This window comes from Lissotriton helveticus, chromosome 6 (assembly GCF_964261635.1).
Source record: "Lissotriton helveticus chromosome 6, aLisHel1.1, whole genome shotgun sequence".
Taxonomy (NCBI): Eukaryota; Metazoa; Chordata; class Amphibia; order Caudata; family Salamandridae; genus Lissotriton; species Lissotriton helveticus.
The window spans coordinates 1,933,297,843-1,933,313,327 of record NC_136067.1 but is presented as its reverse complement, the minus strand read 5'-3'; the positions used below and the strand labels follow the sequence as shown (position 1 = coordinate 1,933,313,327).

Here is a 15,485-nt window from a genome sequence, read left to right as displayed (position 1 = left end):
GTAAGAAACCCAACACGCGGATGGCTGGAGATGATGCTGCCCGGGACAAGCAAAGCGGGGGCCATCTTGGAATGGGTTTGGAAGTGTGGCAAGGCAAGTAAGACACTTAGAATTGGATAACTGATCCAGATTAATAACTATCTGGCGAGTGTCGTCCAGGGCACCCCATCATTCAATCCCAATTCATCGCTCTGAAGCCGATGTATCCATCTCTGTTCATATCTGAACAGGGCTTGTTGGTTCAGGTTCGGTAAAGACTCAATGACAGTCCATCGGATGTTCTCTGGAGAATGATTGTAGTCCTTGCAATGTTCGTAGAGCTTTGTGTGTGTCTTGTGACATCGGATGTTACTATTGTGCTCCATTATTCGTTGCTTAACAGGACGCATTGTCATCCCGATATACAGCGATTCGCAAGGACAAATCAAAACATAAATGCATCTAGAGCTATTGCAGTTAGTATGCTTGTTCAGTGTCCACGTGAAGTTCTTGTCAAGTACAACGGTCTTGCCCTGGATGGTCTGAGGGCAGACAACACATGAGCCACAGCGATAGTGTCCAGTAACTGGGGGGAGGTCCCAAAGCGTATTAACAGATTGAGTGCTGGTTTTCTTGGGACGGGTATGGATAAGGGTGTCCTTGAGGTTAGCCGTCCTTTTGAAGGCAAACCGTGGGCACGGTAACTCCATTCCTGCCGAGTTGAGAATGCCCCAGTGGGTACTGACAGTTTTTTTGATGAATGAGGAGTTTCTTGTAAATGAGGTGACGCAGGTAATCTTGTCATCTGGCTCCTGGGGGTGTGTCTCAAGTAGGGCCTCTCTGTTGTTGTTGAGGGCTCGTTTGGTAGAGTTTTTAAGAAGACGTGTAGGGTACCCCCGGTCCAGGAGTTTGGTTTGCAGGGCTTGCGCTTGTCGTTTGTAGTCAGTGGTAGAACTACAGTTTCTCCGAAGGCGGAGAAATTGTCCAAAGGGGAGATTGTCCCTAAGGGATCTCGTATGGTGACTGGAGTAAGGCAACAGACTGTTCCTGTCAGTCTCCTTAGTATAGAGACTGGTGCTGATTATAGTTGGCTCCAGGGTTATGCTGAGGTCCAAATAGGGTATGGATTTGTCGGAGATGGTGCCCGTGAATTTAAGAAAAGGGTCTTGTTGGTTTATCCATGTACAGAAGGCCTCACAAGTCGTCCGATCTCCCTTCCAGAAAACCAAAATGTCGTCGATGTACCGACGCCAACACGTGAGATTTTCACGGAATGGGTTGTGTTCCGGGGGGTAGATGCATTGTTGCTCAAATGATGCCATGTAGAGGCATGCCAAGCTCGGCGCAAAGGTCGAGCCCATCGATGTCCCGCGGATCTGGAGGTACAAATTGGACTCATATTTGAAAAAATTTTCAGTTAATGCAATATGTGCCAACTCCATTATGAATGAAACCGGGGTAGGGGACAACCACTCCTCTTGTCGTAGGAGGGAGTCCACTACTTGCAGCGTTGCCTGTTGGGGTATGTTGGTGTACAACGCTTCCACGTCGAGTGTCAAGAGAAGATCAATATCCTCCCTGCCGTCCATATCATCGATCAGACGAAGCACATCTCTCGTGTCCTGCAAGTAAGAAGGGATGGATTTAACCAGAGGTTGCAGGAAGGCATCACAGAATTGAGAAAGGGGTTCTAGAATTGAACCGATGCCAGACACGATTGGTCTTCCTGGGACTGGGGTGGTGCCCTTATGTATTTTAGGCAGGGTGTAGAAGTATGGTATGACCGGGTCGGTGGTTACAAGAAATTCTGCCTCTTTTTTACTTAACCATTCGTTGGTCTCTGCTTCGATGACCAGAGACATCACGGTGGTGGTCAGTCGGTTGGTTGGATCCTCTATCAATAATCTGTAATGGGTCGTATTTGCTAGTTGGCGTCTACACTCCTGATCGTAGTCGTCATAATTTTGTATGACAGTAGCTCCCCCCTTGTCTGCCTGTTTGATGACAATTGAAGTGTCCTTACCAAGGGAGGAAGCTGCCTGTCTTTCAACGTTGGAAAGATTGTTAAATGGTTTGATTGGGGGTTTGTTCTTCATAGTTCGTAGAACAGCTCTTTCAAACGTCAAGACCTCTGGTGGAACCATCCCATCAGTGGGGGTGAAAGTGGAAGGCTTCCTGAGACCAGTGTCCTCACAGGGTAAGTCTTGCCGATTGTGGAAAAAGGCCCGGAGACGTATCTTCCTAAAGAACTGCTTCAACTCGATCATCTCCTGAAATGAGTCGGGGATTGGTGTAGGGACAAATCCCAGTCCTTTTTCCAGAACGGTCTCCTCTGTAGTAGTAAGGTTTCTATTGGAAAGGTTCACGATCAAACTCTTCTCCCTCTGGTTGTCGCGCTCCTGGTTTCCACTCCCAATGGCTCTGGCATCTGATCTTGCCACTGTACACCCTTGTTCCCGCCTCGCTTTCGCCCTCTTCCTCTGCCCCAACCTCTGCCTTGAAAAGGAGGCGGATTAAGGGGGTAGAATTGCGGGGGGCCCTGAGGGTAGAAGGGATATTGCCACGGCGGTGGTACATGGGGTGGGCCATGGAACACTGGTCCCTGGTGATATCCTTGTTGCCAGGGACGTGTGGGTCGTGCATTTCTCGCCGGGTAACCTCCACTGGAGTCACTGCTCGTAGAGCCCCGCCTATTGTCTGAGCTCGCATTATCGTCTGAAGAGTAGGTGTTCTTCTTTCCTTTGTAGTCATCCTTGAGGTAAGGATAGACCTTCTCCTTTGCAAATTTGGCTATGTCTTTCTCCAATTCCAACGTTGAAAGACAGGCAGCTTCCTCCCTTGGTAAGGACACTTCAATTGTCATCAAACAGGCAGACAAGGGGGGAGCTACTGTCATACAAAATTATGACGACTACGATCAGGAGTGTAGACGCCAACTAGCAAATACGACCCATTACAGATTATTGATAGAGGATCCAACCAACCGACTGACCACCACCGTGATGTCTCTGGTCATCGAAGCAGAGACCAACGAATGGTTAAGTAAAAAAGAGGCAGAATTTCTTGTAACCACCGACCCGGTCATACCATACTTCTACACCCTGCCTAAAATACATAAGGGCACCACCCCAGTCCCAGGAAGACCAATCGTGTCTGGCATCGGTTCAATTCTAGAACCCCTTTCTCAATTCTGTGATGCCTTCCTGCAACCTCTGGTTAAATCCATCCCTTCTTACTTGCAGGACACGAGAGATGTGCTTCGTCTGATCGATGATATGGACGGCAGGGAGGATATTGATCTTCTCTTGACACTCGACGTGGAAGCGTTGTACACCAACATACCCCAACAGGCAACGCTGCAAGTAGTGGACTCCCTCCTACGACAAGAGGAGTGGTTGTCCCCTACCCCGGTTTCATTCATAATGGAGTTGGCACATATTGCATTAACTGAAATTTTTTTCAAATATGAGTCCAATTTGTACCTCCAGATCCGCGGGACATCGATGGGCTCGACCTTTGCGCCGAGCTTGGCATGCCTCTACATGGCATCATTTGAGCAACAATGCATCTACCCCCCGGAACACAACCCATTCCGTGAAAATCTCACGTGTTGGCGTCGGTACATCGACGACATTTTGGTTTTCTGGAAGGGAGATCGGACGACTTGTGAGGCCTTCTGTACATGGATAAACCAACAAGACCCTTTTCTTAAATTCACGGGCACCATCTCCGACAAATCCATACCCTATTTGGACCTCAGCATAACCCTGGAGCCAACTATAATCAGCACCAGTCTCTATACTAAGGAGACTGACAGGAACAGTCTGTTGCCTTACTCCAGTCACCATACGAGATCCCTTAGGGACAATCTCCCCTTTGGACAATTTCTCCGCCTTCGGAGAAACTGTAGTTCTACCACTGACTACAAACGACAAGCGCAAGCCCTGCAAACCAAACTCCTGGACCGGGGGTACCCTACACGTCTTCTTAAAAACTCTACCAAACGAGCCCTCAACAACAACAGAGAGGCCCTACTTGAGACACACCCCCAGGAGCCAGATGACAAGATTACCTGCGTCACCTCATTTACAAGAAACTCCTCATTCATCAAAAAAACTGTCAGTACCCACTGGGGCATTCTCAACTCGGCAGGAATGGAGTTACCGTGCCCACGGTTTGCCTTCAAAAGGACGGCTAACCTCAAGGACACCCTTATCCATACCCGTCCCAAGAAAACCAGCACTCAATCTGTTAATACGCTTTGGGACCTCCCCCCAGTTACTGGACACTATCGCTGTGGCTCATGTGTTGTCTGCCCTCAGACCATCCAGGGCAAGACCGTTGTACTTGACAAGAACTTCACGTGGACACTGAACAAGCATACTAACTGCAATAGCTCTAGATGCATTTATGTTTCGATTTGTCCTTGCGAATCGCTGTATATCGGGATGACAATGCGTCCTGTTAAGCAACGAATAATGGAGCACAATAGTAACATCCGATGTCACAAGACACACACAAAGCTCTACGAACATTGCAAGGACTACAATCATTCTCCAGAGAACATCCGATGGACTGTCATTGAGTCTTTACCGAACCTGAACCAACAAGCCCTGTTCAGATATGAACAGAGATGGATACATCGGCTTCAGAGCGATGAATTGGGATTGAATGATGGGGTGCCCTGGACGACACTCGCCAGATAGTTATTAATCTGGATCAGTTATCCAATTCTAAGTGTCTTACTTGCCTTGCCACACTTCCAAACCCATTCCTAGATGGCCCCCGCTTTGCTTGTCCCGGGCAGCATCATCTCCAGCCATCCGCGTGTTGGGTTTCTTACTCCTGCACACCTGGGCGATACCCGCCAGATAGCTATTATTTAGCTGGACCAGTTGTCCACTTCTAATTCCCTTAAAAGAGGCCTTACTAGACTTCCAAACCCATTCCAAGATGGCCACAGCTTAGTATGGCTCGGGCCACGCTATCCTCAAGCTAATCCCTCCTTGCCTTTTACTCCCGCATTCCAGGGCGATACTGGCCTGACAGCTATTAACAATCTGGGCTAGTTGCCCTCTTCCAGGTGCCTTAAACATGCCCTGCTAGACTCCTAAACCCATTCCAAGATGGCCCCAGTTTAGTATGGCTCGGGCCGCGCTATCGTCAGCTAACCCCTCCTTGCTTTCCTTTCCAGCGTGCCGCAACCCAGCAACTAGAGGGACACACCCCTCTGCGCGCGCTCCATTCTCCCTTATCTAGACCGGACTTTGCCTCACCACCGTGCCGGCTGTCCAGTTATCTGAGTTCCAGTGGGAGGGGTAGGTGCAGAGATGTCCGCCACCAGCGACCTCTGAGGTAAGGTGTGGATCTGAGCCCTGATATACAGCTTGTTACTTGTTTACACACACAGCAAGCCCACTCTCGCAATTGGGTTATCGGCTGGTAAGTTCTCCCTTACGTTCCCGCTAAATGCGCTACTTTCCCCGTAGGAATTCCTCACTCGCTGCTGGCCCCACCTGGACAGCCCGTGAGGCTTTAAAGAGGAATCCCAACGGGTAAGTGGAACAGGGACTCGCAGACTGGCGCTGTCTTATGCGCACTCGTCGAGCATGGCGTGTCGACTTATTTATTTACATATTTCCTCGCCGGGATACACGACCTTCCCGCTAGCGTTGAACTAACCTTGTAACAGAGTGTCAAATCACCTTTAATGGTTTTTACTGTGCGGCTTCTCACCATTTATGGCTCAAATCTTAGCCTATAAGTGTATGAATAATATTTTAATATTGGCGCCACCCCCCGCTCGACAAAACAAGGATGTGCCACCACCATCCTGTACAATGCACGGGCGGGAAAATGGCGCCTCCACTTAGATGCATGCTACAGCGATCCAGCATGGCAGCACTATGCAGTGCGCTCCACTCACGCGCATTGCAATTTTTATACCACTCTCACTCACAGCACTACCCGACCCTGTCACTACCTAGACAGAACACTACCCACGGGGCACGTATTCTCTGACACCCCGGATATAGGCACAAATATGATGTACTCTGGTCCATACTTACTTGTGACATCATTGTTGTTTGCTTTCTTCTCTTCATTTTTCCAGGAGGTCCCTCGCAAGGAACCATTTCCGAACGACACTACACAGGTCGTATACCAGTGTCCTCTTAATCCGGAGGATACTAGCAATTATATGAGCACAAAGGTCCTGATGAATCGCCCTTAGGGCAAGAAACATGTTGACCGTTTTCACAACAAGGGTTGAATAAAGGTTTGGTCTCATTGTTCACCACTCCTTAATACCCCTTCATCTTTTTTAATAAAGTAGTGAGCCTGACCAATAAAATCTCTATTAGGACTCTACTAACTTTTTTTAAGACACACTACCACGCTCACTATTGCACCTTTCATAGGCCCCTCACACCCACACACCCGTTGGCTCGGAATAGAAGATCTCCGCCAAAGTGCAGCTTCCCTTGCTGCCCGACGGGCATTGCACCGCCAGCCTGTCGTAGGAGCAGGGTACCGATGATGACGCTGGACGGTCATCGGCTGGGATAACAGTAGTTGTCCTGCCGTTAGCCTGTGTGAGGTATCCTTACATTCTGAAAAGGGTCTACACTGTGCACTTAACCCCCACCTTTTAATGAGCGAGAGAGAAGATAGGCTGAGCTAATCTTTTAGCTCCCATTGGGGAACTCTGTACAATACTTTTTGTTGCAATCATTAAAAGTACACTGGTTGTCCATAAGCTAACTGGTCTAAAGGGATGATGGCTTTTGTGGAGACAGAGCAGATTCCCCAGATAACATCACAAAACCCGGTGTGCACAGGCTTTCTAAAGCCAACGTAGGAGAGGCCAACTCCAGAGTAACCACCGCACTGCGTTGTGATGAAGTACATTGCTCTTTCTACAGGCTGGCTGGCCTGGACACTGTAAGACAGCAGGTGGAGCACAGTGACACTGAAGCCGGGGCGTGGGGCCACCACGATTCATAAGGTAAGTGGTGCAGGACACGCCCGAGGAGAAGAGGAGGGGTGAGACAGGCCACAACACTGTGACAATGCAACGCAACATGAGCACTGGTGCTCTCTCCAGTCTCACAGACATTCCAATCCTCATGTCCCGCGTGACAGCATACATACAACAATGGCAATAGCTTATGATTTAAAGAGTAAAAAGTAATAGCAAAAATCACCACTGAACAGAACGAGTGGATAAAATACGTATATGACCTTAAAATAAGCCACAAAGTGCCTCCAACAAACACACTTAATGAACAGAAAGATGTTACCTGTAGTATCTTGCTTGGTTATAAAAGATTCTGCCGTGGTGGTGGTGGGGGGCGCAGGGCGAGGGATCCTCCGTGCAATGCATATCAAACAGGAGTGAAAGTCTGCCAAAAACACGTGAATGACGAAAGAGGATGTAAGTGGAGGGGTACAGAGACCAAATGGAGGAAACATTTTTAATGAAAAGGTTAATTTCTACAGCAAGAAAATGAAACCTGCTTCTGACACGATCACTTAAAAGACATCGGGGAGGTCAGGTGGTTTGATTACATCCTGTACGTGTGGGTTTCAGCTCATTCCAGAATCAATCCCATTTGTCGTACTGAGGGACAACCGCGCCATCAAATGCCTCTTCCTGTCAAGAGCTACGCGTGGAGCACTCGGGCAATCCAGATAATGGGCTGGAGACCTCAGGGGCTCCCCCAGAGAGGTCTTTCCCGAGCTCTTCTCTGCCTTATCCTTGCACTCTTGATCTGCACCACACTGTCCATCTGTGGCCGCCCCCTGCCCGCCCTCAAGTGACCCTGGTAGGAATGCGGGGGGACAGAAGGACAAAGCACGAAGCCTTGGCATCTCTTCAGTTAGTAGGGTAGCAACCGGTCAAGATATGTTTTTGGGTAATGCAGGTCGCATCATGCTTTGATCCCAGCAAGACAAACTCAGTCAATCCTTCTGAGGCTGGTTAACAGCATAGCACATACTGAGTTTGTAATGTTACCACCAATATTAATGCCAGTACATAATTCAGGTTGAGATGTGTGCTATTTACAAATCTCCGTTAACATAACACTCACACTAGTTACTGTACAGCACTGGGCAATGCCAACCCTCTCAGCGTTTCTTGGCTTGTGCTGTGGATCTGGAGGCAGCAAAGTGTGAGATTCTTGGGAAAGCACAAACCGGTAGAGGACTTGAATGTCACATGATGTAGCCTAGCTCACCCATCGCTCAGATTGAACCAAGGTGATAACAGCCTCCGAAGGGCACCTGCAGCATTTATTTGTACAGGGACCCCGTCTGACGAACCTACTGCTGGTTCTTCTGGGGTCAGGAAACTGGATGCCATGGGCTGGCAAGGAACAACCTCTGAGGCTAAGACACTAGCTTACAACACGACCTCCTTAGAAAGAAGAGCGAAGGGCACAGTCGCCCTACTGCGCACTTAAATTCGCATTTACACAGAATAATGCAAAGAAGAACAAGTGGTAGGAGCTCACCTTCTCCCTCCTCTTTCATCGACTTGGGTTGGGAGACGGTGAAGCACTGCATGGCTTCGTACCCCTGCCCTGCTTCTTGGTTCTCCACGCCTGGTTCGTCTGGTGGCCGGATAAGCATTCTGCAGTTAAACGTATGGCTGCTCCGGCCAGAGGCCTCCTGGGGCCACGGAACTCCATTTACTAAAGAAAAAAGAATGATAGTTCAGGGTTCAACGTAATGCATGCCAGTGTTGAGCATCAACTAACTAGCAAAAGTCATAGTTACCAAAGTTCATTCATAATCTTGTTTTCATTCCTCACCTGCTCGCAAAGACACCTGTACAGCGTCCTCCCGCTTCGAACTGCCAGCCTCTGTTGCTGCCTTGATCCACACTTGCCATCACATCTGATAAGCTTTCACCTTCACCCTTTAGGACTCACTCTGCTCCAATATGCCCCACAATCACTTCCTAAAGTTCTTACTTCAAACGTCTCACAAGACCTTACAGGTTATCTCTTTCCAGCACAGACAAATCATAGCAATGCTAAGGTGTACAATTTGGATAGACAGTCTTCCAATATCAAAGCTGTCACCCACATCATCATGAATTTCCTTCGCAACTTCTACTGCTTCAATGTATCAGCCCTCCTGGTTCCTGGGCCCTCGACCCAGAACCTCTTGATCACAACCCTCCCTATTAAATGACTTATCCCGACTGTTCTCTGCCTTACAGCTTATAAATGAGCGCAATGCTCACATCATGACTCCATTCCCAGATGGAGTCCACCCTTTCTCCATTCTTCCCTATCACCTACTGTACCAACCTGCTCAAAGAACCTCGCAGTCTTGATAGCAGCAATGGGTAGGCGAATGTTGAGAACTAGCGAAAGGCTGGCCAACTGGTGCAGTGGTCAGTATAAGGCCTAAAGTTACAGGTCTGCTGAATATATAGAATAAAGCCCTACACTGGCAGACTGCGTCGTTCTACAAGTGATGTTCCTGCATTTTAATAAATCATATTCTCTTCCACAACTCTGATTTGTTAAATTCATTTTAATTTAGTAATTTTGTAAACAGCTATCTTGTGACGGGGTGCCGATGTGCAGCACTGATTCTTTTTTTGCTCCAATTTGTTTCTGAGTGACATGAAATCGAGTCTGCACGAGTCAGGCTCTCTGATGGATCAAGCCCAGAATGAGGCAATGCTGTACTTACTGTACTGGAGGAAGGCAGCTCCTGTAGAGATATGATGGGAAGGAAATGCCTCCATTCTTTTCTTGAAAGCAGTCAGATTTGGGTGGTTCCTAAGACCTGGGTGGAGTCTGTTCCAGATCTGAGCATCCATTACCTGGATAATGGACCTACTGCAGTGTGGTTTGAGAATTAATCTGACCTGGATGATCAGGTTTACGTTGCTGATCCCCCTCATTTAATTGACTGTGTAGGTCAGAAATAGAGCCTGCAGATACAATGGGCCATGGCTTTCCCAAGCTTTGAAAACGGTACAGAGAATTCTGAGCTTTAGTTTTTGCATCACCGGGAGACAATAAGGGGTCTAAAATACTGCAGTAATATGAGTCTATTTCTTAGGTTAAGACAGAGCCTGGCTACGTGGTTTTTAGGTCTTGCAGCAGATAGGAACTTTTTAAAAGCCCTCTTCATCCATTGGGCTGTTATAGTGTCTTTGAACTTTTTCTTCCTCTGATTAAAGCACACAAACGAGGCAATGGGTCATCCACACATCAGCCATTGGCTGAAGTCACTGTGTGTGACAGCACACTCTTTCACAAGCAGCACATCCACATACAAAGTAGTTCCCTTCAGTGCCAGGGACTACTATGGCACTATATGATTTCTGAGACCAAACCTTTTTTTGCTTTTAGCCTATTTTTGTTTTTTAGATTGAACCTCCAAACAATAGTTATGCAAAGATAAAACAAGCAAAGCCAAAATGTGTGCAGCCAAAGACAGACAATTGACTTTGCCAATGGTTGTTTAGTCTGTGATTTGACGGTTGAAGGCTAGTTTAGTGGAGTCGTGTGCTTGCTGCTGAGATTTGTGTCTTGGCTCGGTGTTCGAATCAGAGTGTGCTATCCTAGCCTTTCATCCTTTTGAAAGTAATAAAACGAAGTAACAGAGCGCTTGCTAATAGTAGGATTTGGAATATTGTAAAGCTAGAGATAGATAAATGATAAATGGTTTGATCACAAAGTTAAAATTCAGTAGCTTTGATTTGCTAAGCAATAATGCAAGCACCTCAATCTGTGTTTAGAAAGCTTGACTAAGACTCTCAGCTCAAACAATACAACGTACAGGGTGATTTAAAACCCAATGTGTAGTGGGAATCTGAAAGGGAGCAAGCAGTGAAACAAAAAAAATACAGTTCTCAGTCCAACCAGGAGAACTGAGTAGATTGCAATAGCTAAAAAACATAAGTACTGTGTGTGAAGCTATATTTAACTCCATGTATTGTGCATTTGTTTAGCATTTGTGAGCAGTGCTAGATTATCTGAAGTGGATGTATCCGAAATTAATTTCCTGGCTGAGGCTCTAACTTCACCCCATCAAAGAACATTTTCAGTAATAGCTGTGCCAAATAGACTCAATATTGTGCCAAGATAAAAAAATACCAAATACTACAACATGCAGAAGAAAAGAACCATTCACTGTGATAATTAACACTCCGCACTTCTTTTGTGGCGACTACCCAGATGTGAAGATGCATTTTGGGTTCTATGGCCTCCCTTTCTTATCGCCCTTCTGTTTTTCTTCATATATTTTTAATAGAGTACCTAGTGGGTGACGGATTTTACACCTACCCATATGACCACAATGTTGTCCCCCTTCCCTGGTACCACTCGCCTCAATACTTAAAAATATGTTTCTAAAGACTGGTTGTTAAGCTGGCAGGGAGATTATCAGAGACAACGAGCCAGTGTGAAGCAAAGTCTACATACTGCAGAACTTGCTTGCTGGCAGTGGCGGCTCCTCCGCTAATGTGGAGGAGCGTCGCCCCACTGCCAGGAGCAAAGAAAGGAAAAAAGAAAATGATAATAACGGAATGTTATTATCATTTCATTTTGTCCTCCTGCTGCGGCAGTGCACGAGGGGATGGGGCGGAGCTGCAGGCGAGGAGTGGCAGAACACACCTGTGCGCTATGACCATTTGGTTGGCCCTCTCAGGCCGCCCAAACCAGTCATACGCAATTGCCTGTGCTCCATGCAGGCTGCATTACAGCCTGCATGGAGAACATGCCCACCGCTCCAGCCCCTGGCTGAGCACCGTGTTGCGGCGCTCAGACCAATCACAGCGCTCCATAGGAGCGCTGTGATTGGCTTAGGGGTGGGAGCCGGGCCGCTTTTTCCTGTTCCGACTTGGAGTTATACACAGGCGAGCAGGAAAGGAGACACAGGACCCGGCGGCGGCAAGGTACTTTATATTTTGATTTTGTAAAGCAGCAGTGCCCCCCCCACTCCCTCACCTGCGAGCCGTACCGGCCACCCCTGCTTGCTGGCATGAAATTCTCTCACTCCACCAAACCCCCGCCTCAGGAACTCCTCACCCCCAAGCGGGGATTCATCATGTGACCCCCCCTCTTGTCTCCGCAACATAATGATTGGAGGTGTTCGATAGAGCCCAGCTGCTCCCGGGACGAGGAAGATGAAGACGGTGGCCTCTTTAACTGGGACGTCCTAGAGGAGGAGGTGGAGCCTACAGCAGAGTCAAAACCGGACGCCGACGGCAGACAGGTGTGCTTGTTCACCGGAGGAGTTGGAGGCGAGTGTGGAGCGGAGTCGAGTGAGGTGTCGGAGAGAGCAGCGAGAGAAGAAGGCGAGGGAGGAAGAACCGATTTACCATCAGCGGAAGGGAGGAGAAGAGACCCGTTGGCGGCGCGGGAGCCAGGAGGCAATCGGCATCACGAGCCGCCCAGCCGCACGCCAGGAGGTGTGTGGCTCACAGAGGTACGGAGCCGTATAGCGGGCTGGGTGGAGAGAAGGGGGAGGTCAGTCCCGTGACCTGAGACCCTGTGGAATAGCCCGGTATCCCTTTCCTACACTACCCCATCCTATCACCCGTTTGTAAAATAGCATGAGTGGTGTTCCCTCACTCCCTTTCCCTTGTAGTTATCACGAGATTGGACTCAGGACTGATACGTGTCCTTTCTTCCTTTCCTCCCCTCCGGCTCGCCTACCACCATCACGGAGTCAGAAGACGTGCAGTCCCGTAGAAGCCCTCGTCGCAATCCAAGGGAAGAAGAGAGCACCCGACCAAAAAGGAGAACTGTCCGAAGCCGATCACCCCAGAGGCCCACTTGGAGAAAAACTTGCACAGACTATCTGTATTCCCAAATAAATCCTGCAATCACTAAAACACGCCTCCTGCCCTTTCCTGCGCAACCCGCTACAACTCCCTTTTCAGTGTCAATTATCCAGTCCAAAATCTTACTCCATAGCCACAGAACTGGTTGTCAAGTTAAAAGTAGAAATCAAAATAGAAAGACGATCTATTTAATGGCGATGTAGTCTTCGATACCCACTGTCCCCCAGACAATTTAGGCTGTGCACCAGGGGAGGCTTCTCCACTAATGTGGTGGAGCGTCACACCACTGCTCTCAGAGCAGAAAAATTAAATGATAATAGCATTGTTATTATTTTAATATTCGTAGGTTTGGGCTGGGTTAGGGCGGGGCTGGTGGCACAGGGGAAGGAGTGGTTTGCACATTCCAAGTGTGCATTACTGTTTGGCCAGCTGTCTTGGGCCGGCCAAATAGTTATGCACACTTTGCATGTTCCCCACCAGGCTGTAATTTACAGCCTGGTGAGGAACATTCCCAGGCTCCCATTCCCTGTCTGAGCGCCAAACCTGGGCACTCAGACCAATCACAACGCTGCGTTGTGATTGGCTTTGGGGAGGGAGCCTGTGTGCTTCCTGGTTCTCGGTGTGGAGAAAAGACAAAGGACGAGGGAGGAGAGACGTGGCGAGGAGGTAAGTGTTATTTTTTTTTCTGCCCCCCCCCCCCGCCTTCCCCCACCCCTTTTGTTCCCTGCCAGCGGCAACTGCTGTGCACCAATACCACACCTCCATAGGTCGCAGTCATCAAGGCCTAGATGGGGAGGAAATTGAGCAGGCTCCGACAGGTGCAACAGAAAGCACATATCTCAAGTGCCTGTCCAGCAGGCGCTCATATATTGGTATTACATTCTTTTCACAGTACCTCTAAACACTAGTCAATTGGTCGGTGGCTACTGGAAAACAGAAGCAATCCACTTCAGAATTCCATCCTCGTTGGATTAGTGGTTTACAATACATGGGATACTGCAATCCCTGTAAAAAAAATGTTTAAACCTGCCTCTAATTTCTTAATGATATGCAACTGGGTTAATTTCTGCATAATAGGAGACCTGTGATGCACCTAGTCTATATAAATGACGTAAGAACTCAACTGCAATAACTCATTACAGTTGAGTTCTGATGTCACAATCCCTGCTGCCAGAACAAGCAACCAAGTGGAAAGGCAGATCCAGCCACAGAGCATAATTACAAGAGCTGTTTAAGGAACAAAACGTTGCTTTTCATTCATCTGTTCCATTTTTCTAACTGGATAGAGACAAGAGGAAAGGTGATATTTATGGCAAAATGTTAATTTTTTTGACTTCTAATGTAATTATAGAAAAGTTAGAGTCTTTCTGTATGTTTCTTAAAACTTTCGAGCTACAGCACTTTTTTCTAAAACAAATTACTTGTATTTAGCGGATTTGAATATTTTTTTGCAACAATTATCTAACAGCTTTCTTGATGTGTTGAATTTTGCTCTAAAGTTCCTATTTTTATTCTTCATGTTTCCAAATCATGCTCTCTCTTTTATATGAAAGAGCTGTACACCAAGGATTTAAGTGATTTGTGGGAAAGGTGGTGGCGTGACCATGTATTAGAAGGAAGAAAGTATCCCTTGCCGTATATGAAAAGGCTATTGCACGTAACATCTGAATTCTATAACCTTATAAAGGAACACTGTATTCAACCTCATTCTTCTACATGGTCATGTAATTTCTCTGTGACTTGCAATATCCTTATATTGTACGGCCGGGTGGTGGTGGATTGGGAGTGTTACTTTATGCCATGTATAACAGAGTGAAAGATATGCAATATAACAGCCTAGAGACCTATGGAAAAAAAGATGTATGGTCTTCAAGCTATAAATAAAATGCACGCTACTTGTGACTTGTTAACTGATGGATTTCAGCTCAGGAATGGATATGACAACTGTTATTATCCCAGGCAATTGTTGGACACTAATCTCTCAAACTTACTTTATGAAGATATATTAGTCAGCATTCTGCATGGTCCTCTGCCTACAGCTCCCAAAATTCTCATGTTAATTTTCTCACTACTAGGGACTGCCACCACCTCCTGTAGGTGAACAAACCTATTACCATGGGCACTAAGCACTTAGAAAGTGCTCAAGAGTACTACTGCCGTGAGCTGAAATTAGAATTTGTACAGAGAACCAGTGATGCAAGAGAGTAAAACCAGGACTTCCTTGCGTCTCTGTGAACATGTACCCCGATTAACCCCTTCGTCGTGCATGACAAAGGCAGCTCGTCATGGGCGTTACCTGCGCTACGCGCATGACGAGCTGACTTTGTCACGTAACGCGCGATTTTCAAAATCTCAGCGCACAGCGGGAAAACCCGCTAGCGCGCATGCGGTTAAAGGCCTTGAATATAGCTTTAGATGCTTACATTACTTGCAAAATCAGCTACTGGATCAAAGGAATATATACGAAATATACTATGTTAAGCAAAGCCTGAGTTAGAGGTATACCTTTTCAAATGATGACAGCAGCTAACTCCAATTCAGAAAAGTCTGAGTAAGGAAATTAACTGGTTTCCTCTGTTGCATTTACGCAGTGACTGAATGCAAAGAGGAGGAGTAAGAATATCAAAGCTGTATTCTAAAAGCTTGGTGAGTCACAACATGTCAATAATGGCCATGATCTCCATACCTA

General features: G+C 47.3%; 1 protein-coding gene across 6 annotated transcripts in view; it reads right to left on the bottom strand.

The window, feature by feature from the left end:
* NCOA1 (nuclear receptor coactivator 1) overlaps positions 1-15,485 on the bottom strand; it is a 986,743-nt gene that overhangs the window by 205,145 nt on the left and 766,113 nt on the right. For all 6 annotated transcript variants that reach the window (XM_078649914.1, XM_078649919.1, XM_078649916.1 and 3 more), the window contains 2 exons: positions 8,496-8,675; positions 7,281-7,382 (listed from right to left, as the gene is read on the bottom strand). In XM_078649914.1, coding sequence (XP_078506040.1) covers positions 7,281-7,382; positions 8,496-8,675 — 282 coding nt within the window. The remainder of the gene's footprint in view (positions 1-7,280; positions 7,383-8,495; positions 8,676-15,485) is intronic.